The sequence below is a fragment of the Cucurbita moschata genome, unplaced genomic scaffold, assembly GCF_002738365.1.
Source record: "Cucurbita moschata cultivar Rifu unplaced genomic scaffold, Cmos_1.0 Cmo_Scf00021, whole genome shotgun sequence".
Taxonomy (NCBI): Eukaryota; Viridiplantae; Streptophyta; class Magnoliopsida; order Cucurbitales; family Cucurbitaceae; genus Cucurbita; species Cucurbita moschata.
Genome location: NW_019268537.1, coordinates 1,002,684 through 1,027,474, shown reverse-complemented (window position 1 = coordinate 1,027,474; position 24,791 = coordinate 1,002,684). Strand labels below are relative to the sequence as shown.

General features: G+C 34.7%; 3 protein-coding genes and 1 long non-coding RNA gene across 6 annotated transcripts; 3 read left to right on the top strand and 1 right to left on the bottom strand.

Moving 5' to 3' along the window:
* Nucleotides 1-414: 414 nt before the first annotated feature.
* LOC111458936 (ferredoxin-thioredoxin reductase, variable chain, chloroplastic-like) lies at nucleotides 415-1,201 on the top strand. Its single transcript, XM_023101822.1, has one exon. It carries the CDS (start codon nucleotides 529-531, stop codon nucleotides 1,060-1,062), a length of 534 nt encoding a protein of 177 aa, XP_022957590.1. The 5' UTR covers nucleotides 415-528; the 3' UTR covers nucleotides 1,063-1,201.
* A 4,786-nt stretch (nucleotides 1,202-5,987) lies between these two features.
* Nucleotides 5,988-13,826, top strand: LOC111458532 (katanin p80 WD40 repeat-containing subunit B1 homolog). Its single transcript, XM_023101273.1, has 19 exons — nucleotides 5,988-6,274; nucleotides 6,582-6,857; nucleotides 7,123-7,253; nucleotides 7,681-7,798; nucleotides 7,938-8,164; nucleotides 9,399-9,501; nucleotides 9,681-9,751; nucleotides 9,878-9,952; nucleotides 10,047-10,190; nucleotides 10,328-10,553; nucleotides 10,697-11,248; nucleotides 11,376-11,435; nucleotides 11,526-11,644; nucleotides 11,745-11,873; nucleotides 12,443-12,517; nucleotides 12,589-12,701; nucleotides 13,048-13,164; nucleotides 13,258-13,326; nucleotides 13,419-13,826. Exons 2-19 carry the CDS (start codon nucleotides 6,830-6,832, stop codon nucleotides 13,480-13,482), a joined length of 2,421 nt encoding a protein of 806 aa, XP_022957041.1. The 5' UTR covers nucleotides 5,988-6,274; nucleotides 6,582-6,829; the 3' UTR covers nucleotides 13,483-13,826.
* A 90-nt stretch (nucleotides 13,827-13,916) lies between these two features.
* Nucleotides 13,917-18,469, bottom strand: LOC111458533. Of its 2 annotated transcripts, none has more exons than XR_002713137.1 (5): nucleotides 17,957-18,469; nucleotides 15,706-15,762; nucleotides 14,982-15,104; nucleotides 14,875-14,885; nucleotides 13,917-14,757 (listed from the first exon to the last, which is right to left on the bottom strand). It is a non-coding gene; the product is annotated as an uncharacterized LOC111458533 (long non-coding RNA). The 2 variants fall into 2 exon arrangements; XR_002713138.1 differs by lacking the exon at nucleotides 17,957-18,469 and adding an exon at nucleotides 15,930-16,010.
* Nucleotides 18,470-19,829: 1,360 nt separating this feature from the next.
* LOC111458739 (phytochrome-associated serine/threonine-protein phosphatase-like) lies at nucleotides 19,830-24,741 on the top strand. Of its 2 annotated transcripts, XM_023101528.1 has the most exons (11): nucleotides 19,830-19,920; nucleotides 20,008-20,134; nucleotides 20,778-20,924; nucleotides 21,010-21,077; nucleotides 21,448-21,505; nucleotides 22,534-22,644; nucleotides 22,802-22,852; nucleotides 23,399-23,542; nucleotides 23,614-23,709; nucleotides 23,797-23,868; nucleotides 24,204-24,741. In XM_023101528.1, the coding sequence occupies exons 2-11, from the start codon at nucleotides 20,054-20,056 to the stop codon at nucleotides 24,285-24,287; spliced, it is 912 nt and encodes a 303-aa protein (XP_022957296.1). In that variant the 5' UTR covers nucleotides 19,830-19,920; nucleotides 20,008-20,053; the 3' UTR covers nucleotides 24,288-24,741. The 2 variants fall into 2 exon arrangements, with proteins under 2 accessions (XP_022957296.1, XP_022957297.1); XM_023101529.1 differs by lacking the exons at nucleotides 19,830-19,920; nucleotides 23,614-23,709; nucleotides 23,797-23,868; nucleotides 24,204-24,741 and having other exon boundaries at nucleotides 19,927-20,134; nucleotides 23,344-23,428.
* The last annotated feature ends 50 nt before the right edge of the window (nucleotides 24,742-24,791 follow it).

Sequence of the window (24,791 nt, the reverse complement as noted above, 5' to 3'; positions counted from 1 at the left end):
TTAAATCTTTTAGAAACATATTATTATTATTATTGATTTAAAAAAAAAAAAGAAAAAGTGCTCTTAGAAAATGCTTGATATAACTGGATTAGAATTTAGATATACACAAAAATGTGAGGGTAATGGTTTATTGAAAATCCTAATTTCGGACGACTTGTCGTAACGTTGAAATGGAGTACGACAGCGCGGTAATCACACGTTCACATAAGCGCGAGATAAGGATGGACACGTGGCGCGTTTATATTCTCTTGTTCCAGATAAGAAGGAAAAAATAAAATAAAAAATTATAATTTCTATTTTCTTTTTCCTTGAAAAATAAAAAGAAAAAAGAAAAGAAAAAATAGGAACAAAATCAAATTGGCTCTTCAGGAATTGAAAAATATCGTAAGGGCTGTGCGGACAGTGCCATTAAATTAATACAATAAAATGAAAGGAAGAGGAAATTTCTGTTCATATTAAATTTTAAAATTCTCAATAATATATTAACTCCTTCCTTCTTCCGCGAAAGTCTCCACCGGCGACACAGAGATGATCACTATGGCGAACAGTATCGGCGTGATACCAACGCCGGCGCCCACGGCCGCTCGTCCTGCCTGTTCTATGACGGTATTCTCTAGTACTGATTTCAAATCGTCCTATTCCCCGTCCGTGAGTTCTCTATCGTCAGTTGTTGTTAATCCTTTCAACTGCTCGATTACAAGAGGGAGAAGATTCTTCAGCGAAGTTACTGTCAAATCAGATTCCGGTACTTTGTCTTCAGCTGCTGCTGTTTCGGCGGCGACGACGTCATTGTCGGAGGATGAGACGGATGAAGCGGCTGCCGCTAGAATTGGAGCCAGAGTTAGGGTTAAGGTGCCTTTGAAGGTGTATCATGTTGCTAAGTTACCGGAGGCGGATCTTGAGGGGATGGAAGGAGTGCTGAAGGATTATGTACGTGTTTGGAAGGGGAAGCGTGTATCTGCTAATCTTCCGTATAAGGTGGAGTTTGTTGTTCCAGTCGAAGGCCGTCCACCGGTCAAATTCGTAGCTCATCTTAAGGAGGAAGAATTTGAATACGTTTAATCAGGCTTGTTATTCCTAATCTTCTTTATTCTAATGAATCACTAGGCCAAGGCAATTATTGTTTTTTGGATCTCAATATTAATACAAAGCTCCCTTGTGCAGTATTATTACCAACCTTTTAAGGTTTGATCTTCTTCTATTGTTCATCTACACCATTTACTCTTTAACTTTGTAATCTAGAAAATTGCTCGAGTGTTCTTCTTTTGAGCTAATTAAATCTCTCGATTATCGATGTGGCTCTGTAAAATAATTGAACCAAGACAGGAAGTAAATGTAGTCACGAATCAAATGGATTCAAAATTGGTTACTCTTGTATGGCTGTTGTGTTTTATCTTATACTGGGAGGGAGGATGGGGATTTGAGGTGGTTGGTATCGAGCAATGCCCGTGAGCTTGCCTTCCATTGTGAAGATAAATGCTTGCTTCTTGTGACTTGCCACAGTTTATATTTGCTTTGTGTGAGAAATTTCTGTTTGTTCAAAATATCTAACATTCTTTAATCATGTTTGTACGAAATAATCCTCCATTTGTAAAGAATTACTGATGAGGTGAAGAATTATTGGGAGAAAATATGAAGCCTGGTTCGAGATGATTATTGAGGAGTATGGACTTGAGGTATGTAGTACCCATTTGATGGATCATACTTGGTTATTTCTTAATATGATCTTTTGATAATTGTTATAGCCACTTCTTGCGTGTTCTGGTTTTGGTGGTTGGTTGATTAGGTATGTCTAAGTTGGGTTGGTCCAAATTGTACTGATTTTATGAAGAGTTTCTCACAAAGCCAATTGAATTGTATGGAAGAATAGCCTCATCTTTACATCATACGTACATTTAATAGTAAGAATTCAATTGGTTCTAATCAACGTGGGTTTCTTTTGCTATATGGTGAGGATCTGGTGGATTTGGCTTCAGATCGTCTACATGTCTGAAAGCCACATGAGATCCATACAGCATATTCTTGATTTACTTTGATGTAGGATATTAAAATAGTCCATTACATCCTCAATTAAGGGCAATATATTGAACACCAAATCTTGTACTGTTCTTGAGTTTCTGAAGAAGCTTGCTAAGTTCTAGATTTAGAGGTCAATACATTGAACTTCTTCTAAAACCATGTGTTTAACCACCTGTTATTCATGAAGATGATCCGAAGTAAAAATATGTTAAGGGCGAAGATGGAGGGATGGAAACCTAATATGAAATAGAAGGTTATTTGTCCTTTGAAGTTTGTAACCTTTCGCTTGTTGCTAGTTTGAAGTTCTTCATGATGACCTATGTCCTAGCTCAAAAGTTTATTTGTTGTGTGAGATCCCACGTCGGTTGGAGAGGGGAACTAAACATTCCTTATGAGGGTGCGGAAACCTCTCCCTAGTGGACGCGTTTTAAAACCTTGAGGGGAAGCTCGGAAGAAAAAGCCCAAAGAATGGACGCGTGAAGCTCGGAAGGAAAAGTCCAAAGAGGACAATATCTGTTTGCGGTGGGCTTGGGTTTGGGCTGTTACATGTTGAGACTGTACAAGAATCAATTAATTGTTAATTGTTTGTTCAGACGGTGCAAGAATCAATTAATTGTTTGTTCATTGAAAGCTCCAATTGTATATTTTCCTAGTGAAATCTGTGCAAAACATTATATATTTTTGCATGCTTTGAATGCATCACATTTGAAAAGTGATCGTTAAATCTCTACGAGCAAGCAGGGTACATCATCTAATAAATTTTCGTGAAATTCAATGAAAAATTTCATCTTTGTTGCGTGAAGTATCAATGGTTAAATTCTAGTGCAGCCTTTGGTCACGACCTTACTTGAACAGGTTCTGTTATGTAGTTTGTATGTCTGTCTTTGAGTTCTAAAGAGTAGCATTTGGTCTGTGACTGCATTTATAAATGCTATCTGAGTATTCATTTTATTAAAAGAACTGACTACAGATAAGCATGGAACTGATGACAGAGTAAATATGAAGAACCACAGACAGAACTGGTGAACTCTCTCTCTCTCTCTCTCTCTCTCTCTCTCACTTCATTACATGACTTCTTGTTGAAATTCTCATTTATATTTCGTTTTTCAAGTAATTGAATCTGAAACTGGAAAAGCACAAGGTAGGCATGGGCTAGAAGTGCTTTCTGAATAATGTAATATAACATCGAGCTTAGTCGATGCTATATGAATGCCTGCATTGTTGAATTCAGACAATGACGAACATCGAACACTTGAAAGGAATATTTGTTTTCTTCTAGGCCCCTCGGGCGACCGATAAACTTAGCACGAGCCACACTCAACTTCATTAATCAACTAAATCATGAGGATATAGCAATGAAGTCAAGTCATTATTGCATTAATCTATAGGAGTAGGAGCATATGTTCATTGTCCTCTTTGGTTATTACTATGATTTGTTTTGTTGATTTTGGCAAGTTTAAAGAGAAGGTATACTGGCTGCCATGTTTAACCACTTCATCTGACATGGGTTAGATGGAGTTGGGTGTTTGAAATCATTTAGATTGTTGGATTAGTTTCATCCAACTGTTGTGAGTGAGTTTGGTGAAGTTCTTGCGTGCTTGCTTGCTTGCTTGCTTCAATTTCAATTCATTTCCCCAACTGAAGGCCTTGAGCTTCCACCTCCTAAAGTCTTGATCTAGAAGATTATCTAAGCGAAGGGCACAGGTTGGGTTAACTTTCCTTATTAAATGAATGGTTTTGGTGATGAGTTTTCATGCCTGGAAATGGCATCGGAAGCTACTTTATAGAATGTTTTAGGCTTATTATGAATTTTAGATGATTTTTGTGAAAAAATGTACTTGGGCTTTGGAACCTACTTTGTAGCATGTTTTGGACTCATGAAAGGTGCTTTCTGAATTTGTTTGTTTGTTTGTTTTTTTTTTTTTTTTAATTATCTAATTCTATACAAAGTATGGTGACTTTGTAAAAAATACATGATGTTACATTATTGTTAAACATTAAAACAGATTAAAAAAATTAAGGTCTTTTTTTTTTTAATAACTATTTATGCTTTTGGTTTTATGTTTAGAAAACATAAATTTGAACGCATTTAATATCTATTTTTATTTCAAGTTTTTTAAAAAGTTAGAGATGTAAAGGAAAATATTATGGAAAAAAAAAAGTCAAATAGATGTGAAGGTAAAGCAATAAAAGTTTAGAGAGAAATATAATTTTTTTTAAAAAGAGAATAACTTTAGAGACGTAGAAAAAGTTTAGAGAATAAATGCTTAATAAAGGAGAAATAAATAAATATGTTAGATAAATAATAATTAATTAAGTGGAGAACGAGAGAAATATGAGAGAAATCAATTTTAGAAAAAAAAAAAAAGTCAAAAAGCAAATAATAAACTTTTATTATAATTTATACCAATCTGACTTATCTTTATAATCTTTTCTTTGTTTTATCTGTAATTTTAGTCATTCTCCTAATAAATCGATATATTTTATTTTATAATCTAATAAAAAAATCGTACTAGATGTTTAAATTATGATGTTCGATTTATTTTCGTTGAAATAAATAAATCCAATGGTTATAATTTGCATGAATTTAGTTTATGTCCATACATAAAGTTGTTGGATAAGGAACTATGGGAATGTTATTGAATTATTTAATTCAAACAAAAAGACAATTAGTCTTTTAAATAATCATGTGGGTTGTAATAATAAAGCAAACTTTATTATTGTTGTTATTATTATTATTGTTATTTAAATAAACATCAAAATAAAGGAAAGTAAATAATAGGAAGCCAAAATCTCTGTGGATACCTTGTGTGAAATCAAAGCATAAATAATAATAATAATAATAAATAAATAAATAATATGTATGGCTCTCATTATTTATGTCTCCTTTAATGTTGGATAAAAACAGCATTTATTATAATATTTGAAACTATTTACATTAATAGTTTGGCATTTTATTATTATTTTTAAATAATTTAAACATAAATTAATTAAGATTGGTATAATTATTTCAAATGTCGATGATTTATTTTGTTTAAACAAAATCCCTCGATTATTTTCTGAAAAATAAAAATAAAAATATGGGAATTAAATTGAAAATTAAAAAAGATAAATAAAAATCTGAAAATAGATTGAGTTCATTGAATGGTGGTGTTTTGGAAGCTTATCCCACCTTCCTCACCCCATCAATTCATGGTTCAATTATTTGTATTTTTGTGCTATTGATTCTTTAAAAATGTATAATAAATAATAACCAAAAATAAAAATAAAAACCTCAATATTAGTTTGCAAAGTGGTTGTAACGTTCCCACTAATAATTATTAGAGGTTTCAATCACCGACATTATATTTATATTTATTCGTTTATTGCATTTTTAATATCATTAGGACAATTTATTTATATTTATATATTTATTTATTGCCTTTTTAATATCATTAGTAAAATTAATTTTAAATGCTAATTATCAAATTAAAAAATCGAAAGTTTAGTAAACTATAGCTTCTCCTTCTTTTTCACAATTTTTTAAATCAATAAAGCAAAAATAATTTAATTCCTTTATTAAAAAATAATTTAAAAAAAAATTATATTTTTACCACCAAACTTAGCAATAAAACGTCGGTTTTAAGTTTTAAAATTAAGTATAGTACAAAATCAAGTGTAATTAATGCACAAGATCCACAAATAAATAAATTGTTCAAAACTTGCAAAATTTCAACCAAAATTCAGCTGAGATTCATTAATTTCCAAATAATAATAATGATAACAAAAATAAATAATAAATAACCCAAATGGGCCGATCTGATCCAACTTGGCCCATTAGACTGGCCCATGAATCCCCGCACGGGATAGTTCGTGACACGTCGCTTTCACACGGACCAAAACCACAAAAATAATTTAAGAAAAAATATATATAATTTTAAAATTTTCCTTTTGTTATTTATTTGAATAAAAACGATGTAAATATTATTTATTTATTAGTTGGCGGAGGGAGAGGGAACACAAAACGTGAAAGCTCTCTTCTCTGATCAAATCCATTTGTTTTTTTTTTATTTTTTTATTTTGAAATTGAGTTTAGGCCTTCTGTCCTTCTCTGTCCCTCTCTGTAAGAGCTTTTGCTTCGGCGGGATATGGTTATGGCGGTGCTGCTGTAGGTGGAAGAAAGCGAAGTGATTATTGACGCCGCTGCCGCCGCCTCCGCCGGCGTCTCTGAACTTTGACCGACGCCTTAAACTTGGAATTTCTCGTTTCAAATACTGTACTGTGCTATTCTCTCTCTAGCTTCGCGTTTTTTAAATTTGGTTTTGGATTTTTGTTTTCTGTTGCCGTTGTGGTTAATGTGTGTGAGTGTGGAGAAAGATGAAGCTAACGGTTGGAAGCGTAGCGTGTTGTATTTTTTTTTTTTTCTTGACTTGCTTGAAGCAAACTGATGAGGCTCTTTTCTGGTTTGCTTCTTTGATTGTTTGTATGTTTTTTTTTTTTTTAATTCTTTTCCTATATTTGATCTGGCTGCAGGTGATTTCTTGATTAACTTTTATTTTTCCTTTGGAAATTTATGTTTACAGTGACGATATTTTAGGCTGGGAGCGGTGGTGGAAGAATTGGTGGAGTTTGCTTTTGAGATCTAAGGTGTTGTGAGTGGAGATCGTCAGTTCTTGGAAATTGTTGATGAAGCAGTGTCTCTAATTATTGCGCTATTCTCGGATTCAAATACTTCGGGAATGTGCACAGTGGAATGCCTCTCAATTCCGATTTCTAGGTTTCCTTCGCGTTCTGATGCTGTTGTTGGTCTAAATTCCTGATTATACATGCCATGACTACCAAACGGGCGTACAAGCTACGTATCCTTCCTCAATGTCTCGGGTTCAACTAGGGAGTTTAAATGTTCGAACGGAAATACTATTACTTATACTTGATCTGCTTGTATTGCCTCGTTGTTTTCAATTTGTGATTTTCATTTCCGTCTCTCCATCGGATCTCTGAGTGTGTGAATGTGATTATTCCGAAGCATTTGAGTATATAATTTGTCAATTAGAAATAGCTCTGGCTTACAGTTGGAGGCTTAGGAAGGCTCCTTCTTGTTTTTCTTAACAATTATTCAAACAGAAGAATTTGTGGCACATTCTTCCACTGTCAATTGCCTGAAGATTGGAAGGAAGTCATCCCGTGTTCTTGTCACAGGAGGGGAAGACTTCAAAGTCAATCTCTGGGCTATTGGTAAACCCAACGCCATACTGGTATGTTTCAATTTCTACTATTAATGGCTTCCTATCTCTTGGCCCTGGTTAGTAGAGTACAGAAGTTGTATAAAAATATCCTTACAAAGATTGAGAAACTAATTATTTGATAGATTTGTCTTGTACTTCTACTTCTGAATTCTTTTTCTTGAATCACATGCATCTTGTTTTATTATAGCACTTCTAATAGATCTTGTGATGAAAATAATATGCAATCTATTTTATTCACGTTAATCTCTCCTCATCTACCGAAAAAAAAAAAAAAAAACCATGTGCATTATGGTAAATAGGAATCAATAGATATAGATTATGCTATTTTAAATTTCAAAAATATTAATGCAGAATTGTTTCAGCTAAAAAGCTAAATAGCTGTGTTTGTAAGTATCATGTTTCTTTGCACTTTACTTAGTTGTACTTTCACATCCAGAGTTTGACTGGCCATACAAGCGGAATAGATTCCGTAAGCTTTGACTCATCAGAAGTGTTGGTAGCTGCAGGGGCAGCTAGTGGCACCATCAAGCTTTGGGATTTGGAGGAGGCTAAAAGTATGTTTTCTATCACCTCAACATATTTCCTTCTTCTTCGACAGTGTCCAATTTGATATTAATGATTTCCATGGATAATTGTACTGTGAAGTTTACTTATATTTTCCCTTTTATGGATTTCTCTTGTGATATTTCCTAGTTGTTCGAACACTTACGGGGCATAGATCGAATTGCATTTCTGTGGATTTTCATCCCTTTGGGGAATTCTTTGCTTCTGGGTCCTCGGATACGAATCTTAAGATATGGGATATCAGAAAGAAAGGGTGTATCCACACATACAAAGGACACACTCGAGGAGTCAATGCAATCAGATTTACTCCCGATGGCCGTTGGGTTGTATCTGGTGGAGAAGACAACACAGTGAAGGTTAGACATTGTTTTTCTTGTAGTTTAGGTTCATGAATTATTACTTTCTTTTAAGAGGAGAATGACAAGTTATTTCCCAATAAAACCTATGGAGCAAGTATAGCTTATTAGTCTCATTTTTCTAACCAGAAAAAGTATTAACCTTGTTAACTATTTTGTCTTCTTTATGGTTCTTACTAACAAAGGATTCTGGAATACTTTTCCTTCATTTTAATGTCCCAGAGAGCTTTCCTTTATCTCTATTACCCTTGGTTATAGTTTGAAATCAGGATTTCTTGTCCCCATTTCTACTACTATTGCTTATATAATTTGTTTCTTTGAACGTTTTTCCTCAATTTGTCTTCCTAGAAGTGTCTAAGCATTGGGCACAAACAACTTTGATGTATTGTCGGGTGCCAAGTGAGCTGACTTTCACTAGCGTTGCATCATTTGCTTAGGTGTGCTCACCAAGGATACTCTTTAATACTCAAATACTTCTTTCTAGTTCTTTTTTTTTTTCACATACCTACCATTCTCTAACTTTTATTCTCTTTAGCTCTTTTTCTCCTTTATTTTACTAGCAGGTGATATTCATGTGCTTAAATGGTTATAGATCACGACATTGATATGCCTAGATATTTACTCTTCTAGGTATATTTAACCATTCAATGTTTTAGCTTAATTGGGTTTGGACTTCACTTTTCACCTTACAGCCTAACCATGGAGGAGCTTTTGTATGGAAATGTATTGGCCTTCTGTATGGTGTTTGATGGAGAAGAATGAAAATATTGATAGTTGGTTTGATGATTGCAATTTTTCATGGTTTGTTTGGTTTAAACCACTGTGAGCTTTTTGTGTTGTGGGTTCTTCCATCAGATTTATTCAATGGTTTTCTTTTAATGAAATGAAAGGCATTGGTCTATGTGGATTTGAGCCAATTAACTCTACTGTGGGGTTCTTTACTTTTTTCCTTTTTGGTGGGTGAGTGCAACAGATCAGTTGAATACAAATTTGATAATTCTAATGTTTTTGGCAATGAAGGTAGAATTTCAGTTGTAGACTTGCAAACAATTTTGATGTAGGTCATTTTCTTTATTATATAATTTGTATTAACGATTATATGTTTATTATGTTGTTTCTAGAAAATGGGATACTTTATTCTCATGCTGAATTTGCTGTTGTGTTTTCATGTAATTTTCATTTCCAATTCAAAAGGAGCCTTCTAGTATGTCTTTAATGTATTTTAATTTAACAGCTCTGGGATTTAACGGCTGGAAAGTTGTTGCATGATTTCAAATCCCACGAGGGTCCGATTCAGTGTATAGACTTTCACCCTCATGAATTTTTGCTGGCAACAGGTTTGTTATACACTTTTATCCTAGTCCCTCTCCTACTATGTAAGCAAAAAAGAATTATGTGGAACTGTTATCGAATTATGTGTATTTCAGAATTTTTTTGCTTGAGGCCTGAAATTTAAATCGTGGATTTTGCATATGTGAAATACTATATCTGCTTGTAATTTCTTTTTGTTGATCAGGTTCAGCAGATAAAGCGGTTAAATTTTGGGACCTAGAAACCTTTGAGTTGATTGGTTCAGCTGGACCTGAGGTATCTTTCTAAATGCAATTTTCTTGTCCTGGCTTTTGAATAAAAATGCCTAAAGAGTGAATATTTTGTTAGGGGACTGTCTTATAATTTCTTTTAGGAGATCTCTTATTCTTGTGTCTGTTTCAGACCACTGGTGTCCGTTGTTTAACTTTTAATCCTGATGGGAGGACACTGCTTTGCGGATTGCATGAAAATTTGAAGGTAATATTTTGTGTTCAAATGGCTGTTCATCTCTCTAGAACTGCAACCTTTTCATTTTTTTAAAATTTATTTATACGATGGTGCTACTTCGTAGGTTTTCTCATGGGAACCAATAAGATGTCATGACGGTGTGGAAGTCGGTTGGTCCAGGCTGTCCGATCTTACTGTTCATGAGGGGAAACTTCTTGGGTGTTCATACAATCAGAGCTGTGTTGGAGTGTGGGTTGTAGACATTACGGTACAATGCATTATTCATTTACTCTATGTATAGAGATTGCCCACCTAATTGTTCCAGTTTTTCACGATTCTTTTACTCAATTTATTGTTCATGAAAAACAAAATCCCAATGTAATTACTTCCTTGCCTCTTGCACAGCGCACAGAACCCTATGCAATTAATAATGTTAACAGACTAAATGGTCGATTAGAGCCTAAATCCAGCAGTAATCTACCACTGCAAAATGAAAGCAATGCCAAGGCTGGTTTTGGTGGATTGTCAGTATCACAAACTTCTGAACCACAACTGAAGGAAACCAAAACATCGGGAAGGTTGTCAGTTTCACAAAATTTAGACGTTGTCAAGGATCCAAAATCTTTGTCATGTAAGCAATTTTCTTGACTTTATTTTCATTTATTGGATTTCACTTCTTCGTATTGGATTCTTCTTGTTTTTTATTGCACAACCTTTCGATTTACTAAAACTTGGAGTAAACATCCATGATTTTGTTTACCTTACTGATTGAAGCCACAGGAAATGGACCAAGTACTCCTCAGAGGATCAATTCAAATGCTGGCCCAAAGACTAATTCGGTTAGCTCAGTAACAGTACCTAGTGCAGTGGTACCAAAGAGAAACTCTGTGAAGGTTACTTCAGCATTCAACAACCCAATCTTCAATAAATCAGACGTGATACCTGTAATTGTACCCAGGACAAGTTCAAGGCACGAGCACGACGATTCTAGAAAGGATTTTGATGTTGCTGGAAGAGCAGTGGCAGTACCCAGGACAAATTCAAGGCACGAGCAGGATGATTCTAGAAAAGAATTTGATGTTTCTGGAAGAACAACACCACTACCCAGGACAAATTCAAGGAATGAGCAGGATGATTCTAGAAAGGAATTTGATGGTGCTGGAAGAGCAGTTCGAGTACCATTGCTATCGAAAACTACTGATAATAGGAGGTTTCCAAATGGTAGAGACGAAGTGGATAACCCAATTATCTCCGTCCTTTCTGAATCCAGAGGTTTGAAGGCCAATGATATGGGCACCATTGCAGATAATAGGAATTCCTTGCATGGTATTGGTTCAATTCAATGACTATCTGCTCCACAGAAGATTCCTTGCATCTTTACGTTATTTATATGCAGTTTTTTTCTTTTTATTACTCTGCTCTCATGCTTCTGTGTTACTTCTCTTTGTTCTAGATGAATCTCGAGGGCGTAAACTAAGCCGGGACACATCTTTTCCCGAAGCGACAAAAGGAGGTATTGTCATACTTAGATCTTGTTTGTTTTTTTTTTCTTCCTTGACTACAAATAGTGCCTTAACAATTTTTATTTTGGTAATATATGTAGGGAGAATACGTTCTCATGTAGATTGGGAGAAAAGAGAGAGATCTAATTTTAGCCGGTTGACATACAATGCCTCCGCTGGAAGAGCAGCTGCACTGGAAAATCTTCCATTAAATAACGGGGTATGAACTCATTTGAATGCTTACCCTTTTTGTTGTTCATAATTCGTATATTCAATCTGCTTGCACTTTTGTTCTCTTCCTTAATCTGATGTTTTGACAGAGAGATTATCATCGATCTCCCGAGAAAGAAACAGTAGCACCTGCAAGCGATGAGCATACCATAGAAAATGTTCTACAACAACATGATCAGTTTGTCAACTCGATGCAATCTCGGTCAGCAAAATTACAAGTAATGAGAACTTTCTACTCTTAACTGCTGCGTGCGTACATTTGCAAAAAAGATTTAATTCTTATTTTATACATTTATCATGGTACATAATAAGTTAAACTGTTTTTTAATTTTCAAATTTCAAACTTGGTCTTTAAAACTTTTGAATTTTTTAAAATCCACAGATCTACTAGAAATTCGTTTAGTGTTTTATTAGATATAAAATTCAAATTTATATTTATTTTATAGGTAGATTATTTCTTTAAACAAATGTGAATTTGAGTTGAGACACCTATTAAGCAAGCTTATTATAATTTAAGCTAGAGAATATTATAAAATATGATATTCTTTTGTTAATCTTTTATTAGCATTTTTTATGGAACATAAATAGATAGAGTTTTTTCTAAAAATAACCTTTTCATTTAGAGAACTACATGAGTTGACATTAGGGTAGAGTCTTGTTTAAAGCGTAAAAGGGATTATGGCTCATTGAGGCACTTGCGCGTTGGGTGGTAATTATGATCGCTTCAGTTGCTATCTGTTATTGTTCGATTTTTTTAAAAATAATGCATTTGATTCTTCTTTTCTAGGCCGTGTATAGATATTGGGAAAGGCATGACATCAAAGGGGCGGTTTCTGCAATGGAAAAAATGGCCGATCATGCGGTAACTATAATTTTTATTTTTATTATAATTATAATAATCATTATTTTAAACATGGGTTCCCGTGGATGCAGGTTGCCGCCGATGTAATTAGTATTTTGACAAATAGAATTGAAGTTGTCACTCTGGATATCTGCAGTTGTATTCTCCCACTTCTTTCTGGCCTCCTTGAAAGTGACTTGGACAGGTCTCTCTCTCTCTCTCTCTCTCTCTCACACACACACACACACACACACAAGAGGTCGTCGGCTAATTTCCATGTTTTGATAAATAAAAAAAACTTTATGGTTTGTGTTATTTTGGAAAACTTATTTTGAAGTTAAACTCTTGACATCTACCTAGGGGTTCCGTTTTGATATCTTTTGAAATTAAGCTTATAAACTACTTCTATCTATAGGCTTTCTTTTGTTTTTTGTAATCTTACTTCCTAAAAAGATTCAAATATTTCTTAAGAAATGTGAAAAGAGCCTTAAAGAAAGTGTGAGAAAACAAAAACAGGATGTAACTATTCTGTTTCATCTGTGGAACAATAGGTTTTTAGACATTTCTATGGAAATGCTAGTGAAGCTGGTGAGGACATTTGGGTCAGTGATCTATTCAACGTTATCGGCAACATCATCTGTTGGCGTGAACATTGAGGCGGAGCAAAGGTGTGTGTGTTCACTAATAAGCTTTTCATCATCATCATCCCCAGATTGCTCTTACACTTTATTTTTGAATTAAATTGAGCGTTTTATTGGTAGGTTGGAGCGGTGTAATATCTGCTTCATCGAGCTTGAAAAAGTCAAGCGCTGCCTGCCAGCTCTTATAAGGTACTCTAATTATATGAACTATCTTAGTTTAGGTAAGCAGAGTTTCCAAGTAATTCGAGGAGAAGCAGTAATTATGTGTTATTTGGGCGCAGAAAAAGGGGATCGGTAGCAAAGTCAGCACAGGAGTTGAATCTTGCACTGCAGGAGTTTCAATGATTGTGGGGATTGAAAGTATAGTACTAAGTAAAAAGGAAAGTAGAGGCAGTATATTGACGACGCGAGACTGACTAATTCTGCACATACCTCGAAACATACACACAAAAAAGAAGGGCTAACTAACTGTGTAGCAGCAGGGAATTGAGTGAGTTGCCATTACCACCCTGACCTGACCTGACCGACCCTTTCTTTCTTATGGCTAACCCTCCTACCACCCTCCCTTTTCCCCTAAATGTTGTACACCATTATTACCACTTTGTTTCTGAATATTATCAAAACTACTCGTTGTCTTTGGTTCTTTCTTGTAATATCACACACATCCAATTCATTATATTTTAAACTTATTTCTGCTGCTTGCTTGCTTGTCCAAACTTAAATAAGTTCTATTATTACAAGTCCAGAAACCTATAACATATTTTCTCTGAAAGTTTAGGACTAAATTAATATAATAATTAAATCTACTTATAATATGTTTTGCTTTTTGATACCCTGACCTGTACTGAAACAACTTTTTTGGGGCTGGGGCCATAAGAATGATATAATGGAGTGATAAGCATGATGCATATGTTTAAATCCTCTTTTATCCCATTTATTATACTAAAAAACTAGCAATAAAATTCACGGGCCGTTCTGTTCAAGGATTCTCATGACCATGAGGACCTATAATTGTTGTTTTTTGTTTTAGAATGAAAGTCCCAATTTTACACCATAGAAATCCTTGATCCAACAGAGGATGGCCAATTACCTTTTACCTTGGGTTCTTTTTCTTTTCCGGTAAGACATTTTAATTTATTGAAACATATGGATGAGAATTTAAACCTTTAACCTCCCTATGGATGATATATATTTTAACTATGGCTGTGGGACATTTTTTTCCCTAACAAATTGAGGTGGGCATAAGAACGAAGAGTTTCACAACTTAACTTAGCTAAGGCATTACTTGCAGGGCTACTTTTTTTGGTTCAATCCTCCCTCCAAGATTCTCACGTCTAATTGGTATTACCTTTCCTAAAGGAGAAGAGCGTGTGGGCCATTTTTTTATTTTCTGAATGCAAAATTCTCAAACTACCTGATCTAAGCCTAAAAACTTCCTACTATTCTGGCGGAAGTTTAAATAAAGATGAAGATTTAGGATATAGAGGAGGCATTAAATACACCAAGATTCTAAAGAAGAAAGATTTTGAAATACTTGTACCATTCTCGGGGCTTGCCATCCCTTCTTCCCAATCGCTCATACGACGTCCTCCAAAGATGACTTACTGGATGGCTAAATATCTGCGTGTCAAAGTAAAAAATAACAAGTTCCTCAATTAGATAGGATGAGTACCTACTATGAGCTCAGAACAGTCCAGCAGTTCAATAGTACATCAATGGCGAAATAATCAGACGTACCTAGGTCAACCCTGCCATAAATTATCACAACTTGTTTGAATTCCATGCAGAGAAGCATACAAATTAACGTCGAATAATGGAACACAGTTAATTTCAAGAAGTCTTACCAAACCCGGCCCCAGTTATCCTGAAACTCTACATCACTGATATCATGAAATGATGGCGGCATCACTTCAAACCCTTTATCTGCATTATAGAGAGGAATTGCACTCCATGGCTGAATTCGCCAGCTGCAATTATTTGTTGTTTTAGTTTGAGTAACAATTCAATGAAAAAAATTTAATCCAAAAATTTTGCAATTCACGCAGCAGCCATAGATTTGGTCCCATTAAGTCATTAAGAAAAGGTGTTAGAGACTGACCACCTAACCGGGTTGGTTTTGCCGTCCCTATCTTTTGGGAATCAGCCAAAAAAATGTAGAGAATATAACGTTTGTAGGATATTTAAACAGCCTTCGAATAAACCAAATCAATTTGCAATTGAACGTGTTTTTCCTTTGCCCAAAATAAAAGTAAGCGTTTTTAACATTGACCAAAGTTCAGTTTTACAATAGTCTGAGCCTGTGATCCAGAGTACCTCCAAACTAGGGTGCCTACTTTCAACCATATAAAGCTAACAAGATAATTTAGTAGTTATGCAGTACGTTCATCATGTAAATATTATCCCCACAAGACAAAATATCAATACACAAGTAAAGAAAATAACTGAAGAATTAATTTGTATTTGCGTAAGAGGTGAAAAAAAAAACATGTTATTGACTTCAAATAATTAAGGTAAGGCACTCTAACGAAGTATAAATTAATTAGGTTCAAAGATGTATGAAGAACCTACAAATTTGAAGAGTTAAAAGTCCTCCAATCGACCAATGACATACCAGGACTGGATAACCTACATGTTTACTTGTAATGTAAGTAATATAGGCTACAAGTTAAAAGTCCTTCATGGATGCAAGAGAATGGGGGAAAATAGAAGATGATCATTATAAAGTTTAAGCAGCTCAAGGAAAATAATAATTGACAGGGAAAATCATTCTAAGGCAATAAGAACTAACATACTCTGCCAATAAGATCAACATCTCAATCGGATGGTGATCCAATCAGCTCAAACATATGTAGGAACCAAGAGGATTGAAGCTGTACGGAAAAACAGAGGCAAAAGGATGGTCAGTAACTTAAAATGGTAATGTTCAAACGTCTGAAAAAGTTAATGAACAATTTGTCACCACATTGATGATAATATGAACAATTTTCTCTTAATTAGCAGCTTAGTAATATGTGACTACGGGGTTTACTCTTCCTCATGTTTCATTAGGATGACTGAACAATTTCCAAGACATGCAGCGAACAGGCATGAAATGTAAGTGCATAAAAAACAATGGTTAAATTTAAAAATCAGCTAATCAAGAAACGAGGACCAGGATGCTCAAAGATGTCAACAAATGTATAGCAGAACTCCAATATTACTGTGTCCTGGGATAGTGCAGTTCTGCACTGGACTACTACCAAATTTACCCCAAAAAAAAAGGAAAAAAAAAAAAACTTAATGTATGAGGTTTTAAGTGATTATATAGTCATTGACATAGAAATTTATCATGTTTTAACATTTAAATTATGACCAACCTCCATCAATATACGTCATCTAGTTAACTAGTACACTCATGAGCATATAAATAAACAACCAGAATGCATATTCCCATCCCCAAATTAGCTCAGAAGACAAGAAAAGCATCTATAACCATGGTATTGCCCGTAAAGCAGTAACAATATGCGATCATTCTTCAACGTATCAAAAGAATGTAAAAGAATACAATCAAAAAATTGATGACTTGCACATTTGGGAAACCCAAAGTTGGAACTAAATTCTATCATGTGTGGAAGCCATAAGAAAAACGTATTTACTTGAGATACAGCTGCTTTAAAAGAGAACTTGCTGGACTAATAGAACCCAGGACCCGAAACCTTTTGGGCCTTAAACGTTTGCTTCAAAACAAATTTGAAACCTGAGAAGTTGAGAAGAATGAAATCAATTTAAAGAGTAGTGGTCGATGGCTGGAAAAATGGAATTGGAAATGGGGATAAAATCTTTTCTTTTATGATGGAGGCTTAAGCTTTGACGTTGGCACCAGAAATAAGGTTATACCAGTGGGGACAAAAAAGGACAGTAAACAAGGGGCTATTTGTTAAATAGATTACTCTCTAACATGGATGAAACCTGTTTTTTGGAAATCTCTAACCTTCCTCCGAACTCTCTTCAACCTGCCTCAATCAAATTGGAGGATGTAATTATGTACAAAGAAAAGGAAACACCATTATTTAACAGGAATTGCATGAAAAGTTTTAGAAGTTTTTACTCTTCTGGTTAATGCCTCACAGAAAGAAGCTTATTCCGCTCATCAGTTCTACGGGAACGCAATCAATGTTCACTGCATGAGACTTAACAGGTTTTAATACTCTAATAAGAAGTTAACGGCTTGGGCTTGACAATAGATGTGAAATAAGTTTATTTACAAGATAGTTCTGTACGAATTACTAGTCATATGAGATCTTCAGCAAAATGTTTTGAAGAGACAATACTTAAATAGAAGTGAAATGAGCGGCTTATGAAACGACAACTAATAAAATAGTTCCGTCAATCATCCAGAAATTGCTCCTTCTTGAGTTGAGAATGCTACCTAGCACTTTTCAAGTTTCCATGATATGACACATCCATGCACGACAGTATGCACCATAATCAACTATATCAACAAGATACATAACGACAATCCTACTCGATGCTTGTTAATGAGAGAAAATAATAAGGCGAATCTTATCTTCTCAGACGTCATACCGACGAATTAAGAATATATCAAGGAAACACTAAATCCTAAATTGCGAATATGCTACAATCTAGTTTCAAGCATTTTGTTAAGGTTTCTCGTCTCTCAAACCGAAGTGAAAAAAAATCTGAACAATACGTTCTAAAAACTGACACAATAAGACAAGTGCAAACAAGAAATGACGTAGTGAATGAGCAAGTATAATTACAACAAATCGATAATAAAAAAATCAAATGAAGAAGATGAATATATGCTAGACCGATATACCTTGTTCCTCATTGCCTCTGATTGCCGATGCTATCGCTAGGAACAGCGCGAAATTCCGCCTCGTTTTTGCAGGCATCTTCAAACAATCAGCCGTTTTCCCGGCGATTTCATTAGCAAACAAACAGAGTGAAGACAACGCAACACACAATCATACAGAAAAGACGGCAAGATAACTGTGGAGACGATCATGTTCCTGTTTGCGCTTCTCTTCGCGAAGCTTAAGCAATCGACGACTTCTAGCAGAAGTTCCAGAGCCATCGGCACCAGCTTCTCTATTCCTCTAGTTGATGTAAAAGTGCAATCGGCATCGAACTTAGAATCGTCGCCATTTTCAGAAAGCAATACACGACAACGAAGTGAAATTGGTTGAAATTCACGGTTTGAAGGAAGATTCTTATTAGAAGGAAAATTGCAACTGGAATTGGCATTCGTAGAAGGCAACCCTAATCCGACGCCCTTGAACACGACATTTTCTTTCTGCTTTTCTCCTTGATCTTCCCGCGCCAATTCTTATGAAAGATGATTCCCTCGTTTCCCAACCAATTTTACAATTACAGTTATATACGTGGGGCTTCAACAATTTCGCACCGCGGGAGCGATTTTTATATTTTATGACTTAAATATTATTTTGGTTTATTTCATTCAATAATTAATCCGTTTACGTCTAATTTTAGACTATAATTATTGTATCAGTTAAATAAATTTATACCAATAAAAAGGTTGAATTAAATATGATTTTACAAGTTTAAAATATAACGTATTTGGTAGGTTTGGAACATAAAAGTTTTTGAAACGTGAGACATTTACTTTAACTGGAATTAAAATTAAAATTAAAATTAAAATTAAAATTCTAAAATATAAATAGGAAGGTGAATAAAGACAAATTATCATGCTAAATCCACTATCCATACTTAAAGTTTAGAGTAAAGCTTGTGGTCACTTGCTATGTCATAGACGGGATGAAAACCTATAAATAAGTTGCTTACGAAGTATATTTTATACTCATTCCTTTATTTTTAAGGTATTTGCAGACTGTCGATCGAGGTGGAAGAGCGTTCGAGAGTTGTGCAGTCACATAGATTCATTCCAAGATGTCAATTAATTTTTACATTTTTTAGTTTTTTTTTATAATTGTATTTCCGTTATAATATTTTGAACAATATCATTTATTAATTTTGGTGTTTTTTTTCTTATTTAAATTTTATCTTTTCTTTTATAGGCTGTCATGATGAAAAAAAAAAAAAACATAGTTGATATTTAAATTTGAAAACAAGGAGAACCAAATTACATAGTTGATATTTAGTTTTTTAATATGAAAATAGAAAACACACATAAAAAAAAAGAGAAAAATAATTAAAATTTTAAGGCAGACGAAAAAACTAGAAGGATTAACTTACAAAAAAAAAAAAAAAAACATGACATGACATCTTAGTCTATAGTATACTTAAACTAAAAGAGAACGATAAATGATGAGATGATGATTTATTGAAATGAAGTACACGACTAAACAATGATAATTATAACAATACATACCGTAAATAACGTGATGTCTAAATTATATAATGTTTAGTTCAATTGATGTTTTTCCAAGAAAATAAACGAAAGCCAACGAATTAAATAGACACCAGTTAAATGATGTACATTCTATTAAACTATTTAATCGTTAAGTTATTTAGTCATTAAGTGTAAGATACATCAATTTAATAAAAAAAAAAACTAAAAATTTATAATCTGAAGTACATTTTTTATTTTGCGTATCAAATGACGTAAAAAAACAATTGTGTAATTCAAATAATTGGAATGTAATTAAAAAAATCGAGCAGCTGTGGATTATATATCAATTTAAGAAATGAATAATTATTTTGATTGATTTATTTATTTTTACAAAAAAATTATTTATAAAACAGAGGTGTTTTTCTCTGAAATTAACAAAATGGGGGCGGTGGGTTGGACGGATCTGTTTGGTGAGCGTCGGCTCGTTCCACTGAAATTTCAATTTCAATCGGCTAATCACAGCCTCCATATAATTAATCGGAGTTTTCTCTCTCTAGGGTTGCCTTTTCTTCTCGTTCCATTCTCCATTGTCGCTCTTCTTACATGGATTTGGACCAGTGGATCGCTAAGGTCAAGGAAGGCCAGCACCTTCTTGAAGACGAGCTTCAACTTCTTTGTGAATTCGTAAGGTTTTATTGTTTTTATTCCCACCCTCAATCAGTTGTTTTCGCGATTAATCTTCAAACCCGTCCGTATCTGAGGATAGTTAGGGGTTATACATTTTGGAACCTCGTGTGTAAAACCTTTCTGTATCTTCATTGATGCTGCGGCTTTTGCTTCTACTAACAGGGTTTATGCTTGATGTTCCTGGATTGAGTTTTTAGTTTCTTCAGCTTTTCGCGAAACTTTATCGCGTAGCTCACTGGTTTACGTTTATTGTACACGAACTGTGCTTAGATGAAGTTTTAGGGAAATGGATGTTGAGGTTATTAGTTGTATTCCCAAAGATCAATTTGGGGTTCACATGTGGAATTCTGATTGGGAATTTTCGACATTGTGTTTGTGCTTGTGTATATTGACCCGGATGCGCAATACGCACTCTCGCCTAAGAAGTCACTGTTTATTAATCGAGGTCAACACTTACATTGTAAACGACATTATCGGTTGAAACTTGAAAGAACTTGATTATTCGTTCGCTGGTTTATTATTACTATTTTCATTGGATTCTTATTGGCAATGTCTGTATGCGTGGGTGCATGCGATGTTGGGAAATTTGGATAACCTAATGAATTGGACTGTTAATGGATTCATGCTCTCTGCATATCAGGTAAAAGAGATCCTCATTGAGGAATCTAATGTGCAACCTGTCAACAGTCCTGTAACGGTTTGTGGTGATATTCACGGTCAGTTTCATGACCTGATGAAACTTTTTCAGACCGGAGGTCATGTACCGGAGACAAATTATATTTTCATGGTATGTTATTTTTTTTTTTTTGGACAATTTATGACTGTCAATTGATGATCCTATGGGGTGGTTAATACTAACTATTCATTGTCAGGGTGATTTTGTTGATCGAGGTTATAACAGTCTCGAAGTTTTTACGATTCTTTTGCTTCTTAAAGCCAGGTAAAGTTTTAAGCTTGCTTCTGGGTTTGAAAAATACTCTCCATGTTGTCTCTTATCAAAAATAAAAAAAAAAACTCTCCATGTTTGCAGGGCCATATAATTCATGTTTGTGTAATTTTATGCTCATTATAGCTGAAGATGTATGCACCTTTTGTTTTGTGAGAAGAGGGTACTTGCTCATTTTATCATTTAGCCCCTTGTTTCATAGGCCTTTTATATGGGTTGCACTTATTTGTCACCTACTAATACAAAAGAAGTCCTAAAAATTGATTTGCTATGATTTTCATTTTCTATTCTGTTATTTGCTATGAAATTCTTTTGAAAGACCAACAATATTTCCTTTCCTAAGAAAATTTATTTGTCTTCTTAGATATCCGGCTAACATCACACTATTGCGAGGAAACCATGAGAGTAGACAGCTTACACAGGTTTGAATCTTCTGTTTAGTCTATTGAGGTTGTGATGCTATCTCTCTTATGAAGTAATGTATTTCAAACCTACATGTCTATAATGGAAAAGAAAGGAGATGAATGTCTGCTTTTAAGACCCATACTTTTGATAGACCCTGGATTTGCATTGTTGGATAAGTTGGAGAATTTAGGCATTCAACAAGCTACTTTTCCATCTCATCAATTTCTATTCACCTCCTGAAAACAATGTGGAGAAAATGCCTTTTCTCAAGTGCACAAGCATTTTGAAAGTCACCATAAATAGTATAAAAACACGGTAGAATTTAGGCCTTCAACAGTCAATGTTCCCATTTCCATCCAATGTTCCTTTCCCTTCTGAAAACAGAGTCGAGAAAATGCCTTAAAAAAAGGTCACAAGTATTCTGAAAGTCTGTATAATTAGTAATGGCCATCCTTGCATTTGCGTGTATTCTGCATCTCAACTATCTGGCACCTCAAATCTATCCATATATCTTCCTTTTTTTGTGTGGCTAAAGCACTGGTATGAATAAAATTGTGCATTAAAACTTTCCTGCTTGTGTAATTTTGGTATGGCCATGTCTGGATTAATGAGAGTTTTGAATAGGGCGGCAAGGACCTTGGATTACAGTTCAACCCAGTGAGGAAATGGGCTTAAAATCTGTTGAGGTCATGAAATTGGGATAATTATATTATTGGGGACAGATTGTAGCCATAGATTCGAATTTAGTGAATAGAAGGTTTGGGGATTGCTCAGCTAGAGAACAAGGGTTGATCTTGCCATTATGTCGAGTTCTAGTCCCAAATGCTGTTTTACATGCATTTTCCACCGACATAGTTCCAGTCTTTATTTTACTTTATTTCCTCCTCTTAACAATGGAACTTATTGAGTGGAGATCATGTTATTGCTCCATATTACATTGAAAACTTGATCTTCATACTTTTTTGATAGCATGAATGCTGATATCATGATATGAAGGTTTTGAACTTTATTGTAATATCCATTGGTTCTGCAATTTTCTTGCTAGGTTTATGGTTTTTATGATGAGTGCCAGAGAAAGTATGGAAATGCTAATGCATGGCGGTACTGTACAGATGTTTTTGACTACTTGACACTCTCAGCAATTATAGATGGAACCGTAACCTCTCTCTCTTGTTGCCTTCCAAAACCCCCACCCCTGACTATGTGATCTTATGTGCATGGATATATGCAATTGATTTCATAAACGTGCGAATTATCATTGCTGGGCCCCCTTATGTGATTATACATTTTTATTGGTTTTCTTATCATCTCAGGTTCTCTGTGTCCATGGAGGGCTCTCTCCTGATGTTCGAACCATAAATCAGGTTTCCTTATATTCTTTAAAATTACAACCTCTCTCTCTTGTCCTATACCTTCCCCCCCCCCAAGTTTTCATGTGCTCGAGAAGCATTTCAGAATGTAAATAGTGGTACCTTTTTCCGTTTGAGTAAACCTGTTTTAGAGGTCAGTGCGTCCTTACGGTAGGATGGCTCCAAAAACCAGTTAATCATGACTTATTGTTTGTTTATTTCCACTCTGATTTAGTAGATTGTCCATTCTACCATATGTGATTGAGACCTTCTGCATTATATGGCAATATCAATGCACAGTCCTCTTACTGGTATTTAGATCTGTGCAGATCTCTTTGAAGAAATGATGGGAAAAAACTTATATAACTGCAGCTTGGCACTTGCCTTGTGAACACTTTCACACACCTTACGAAACACATTTGAAATACTATAATGTCCGATGTGATATGATTTCCTCTTATGAACTGTTGAATAATGTTTCTTAATCGTATTTTCCAATGGATCAGTTTGGAACTTTACTGGCTTGAGGCCTTTCTTCTACCATTTTTCTTCCGCTGACAGATAAGGGTGATTGATAGAAATTGTGAAATTCCGCATGAGGGGCCTTTTTGTGATCTTATGTGGAGTGATCCAGAAGATATTGAAACATGGGCAGTGAGTCCACGAGGAGCAGGTTGGCTTTTTGGTTCCAGGGTTACTTCTGAGGTAATTTTATCTGTTTTGAAGTTAAACCGTACAACTTCCTTCGGAGCTTATGCAGATTTTATTTTTTGCAGTTCAATCACATTAATAAACTTGATTTGGTTTGCCGAGCACATCAACTTGTACAAGAAGGTCTCAAGTATATGTTTCAGGATAAAGGCCTTGTGACTGTAAGATTTAGAGCCAAAGTTATTATTTCTCTGTATAATGATAGACTTTATGTGGTTGATTGGGTTATCTCGTCCTTGAATTTGCAGGTATGGTCTGCTCCAAATTATTGTTATCGTTGTGGAAATGTAGCTTCTATATTGAGCTTTAATGATAATATGGTGAGTATTCACTTTAGTCATATTATTTTATGTTTTGAAAGAAGAAAAGTATTGATCCTTCGGTGTTTTAATCCGTTGAAGCACCATTACGTTATGATTTTCATGGCATTGGCTTTTTCAATATTTCTTATATTATAACAATAAATAGACATCAAATATCTTTCAATCTCTCCCCCACATTTCATGGTCAAAGGAGGGGGTAGCCCATTGAATAGTTTCTCCATCTTTAGAGTTTGAACCACTGGGTGACTACTCTTCTAAAAAAAAGTTTTTAATTACATTTCTTCTAAAATGCAAGTATCTTATTCAACAAACCGTTTGTTAACTTCAAACAGGAAAGAGAGGTGAAGTTCTTCACTGAGACAGAGGAGAATAATCAGATGAGAGGCCCAAGAACAGGAGTTCCATATTTCTTATGATAAAAGGGGGGGTTGATTATTGGCCATATTTGTGAAAGTATCAAGCTATCGTGATCGGGCGACAAAATCTCTTTAACAAGGATATCTTGAATTTGTTGTTTGCAGGTAGATCATTGTTCTGCTTGGGTGGATATTTCCTCCTAGGCTGATAAGATAGATACTTTGGGCTGTGAATTACGTTGGCAGTAGGTAATTTATTTATTCAGCAGTTTGCATTCAGAGTATGTTTCTTGTTGGGACCTCTTTAAATTCATTTGTGTATTACTAATGAAAAAAAAGGGAAAAACTCGGCCACAGTCACGCCTGTGCATCATACTGCCTGTTGAGCATGATTTGGTATGTCAGATTGGACATTAATCAGTGTAGAAAGTATTTATGGATGAGATTAATCTGTTTGTGTTACTTCTGGAACACCATAGTTTGTATCTTGTTTGCCTCTATGGCTTCCTTTCTCTACTCCATGATATCAAAATTGTCTTTCTTAAAGGCTGGTTTGGAAAGACT

What these genes read in the sequence shown, in the direction of transcription:
- LOC111458936 (XM_023101822.1), top strand. Translation starts at nt 529, where the DNA reads ATGATCACTATGGCGAACAGTATCGGCGTGATACCAACGCCGGCGCCC.
- LOC111458532 (XM_023101273.1), top strand. Translation starts at nt 6,830, where the DNA reads ATGACTACCAAACGGGCGTACAAGCTAC. An exon ending in TGTGGGTTGTAGACATTACG is followed by an intron (nt 10,191 to 10,327) that starts GTACAATGCATT and finishes CCTCTTGCACAG; the next exon opens with CGCACAGAACCCTATGCAAT. An exon ending in ATCTTCCATTAAATAACGGG is followed by an intron (nt 11,645 to 11,744) that starts GTATGAACTCAT and finishes ATGTTTTGACAG; the next exon opens with AGAGATTATCATCGATCTCC.
- LOC111458739 (XM_023101528.1), top strand. Translation starts at nt 20,054, where the DNA reads ATGGATTTGGACCAGTGGATCGCTAAGGTCAAGGAAGGCCAGCACCTT. An exon ending in CAGCAATTATAGATGGAACC is followed by an intron (nt 22,645 to 22,801) that starts GTAACCTCTCTC and finishes TTATCATCTCAG; the next exon opens with GTTCTCTGTGTCCATGGAGG. An exon ending in GTTCCAGGGTTACTTCTGAG is followed by an intron (nt 23,543 to 23,613) that starts GTAATTTTATCT and finishes TATTTTTTGCAG; the next exon opens with TTCAATCACATTAATAAACT.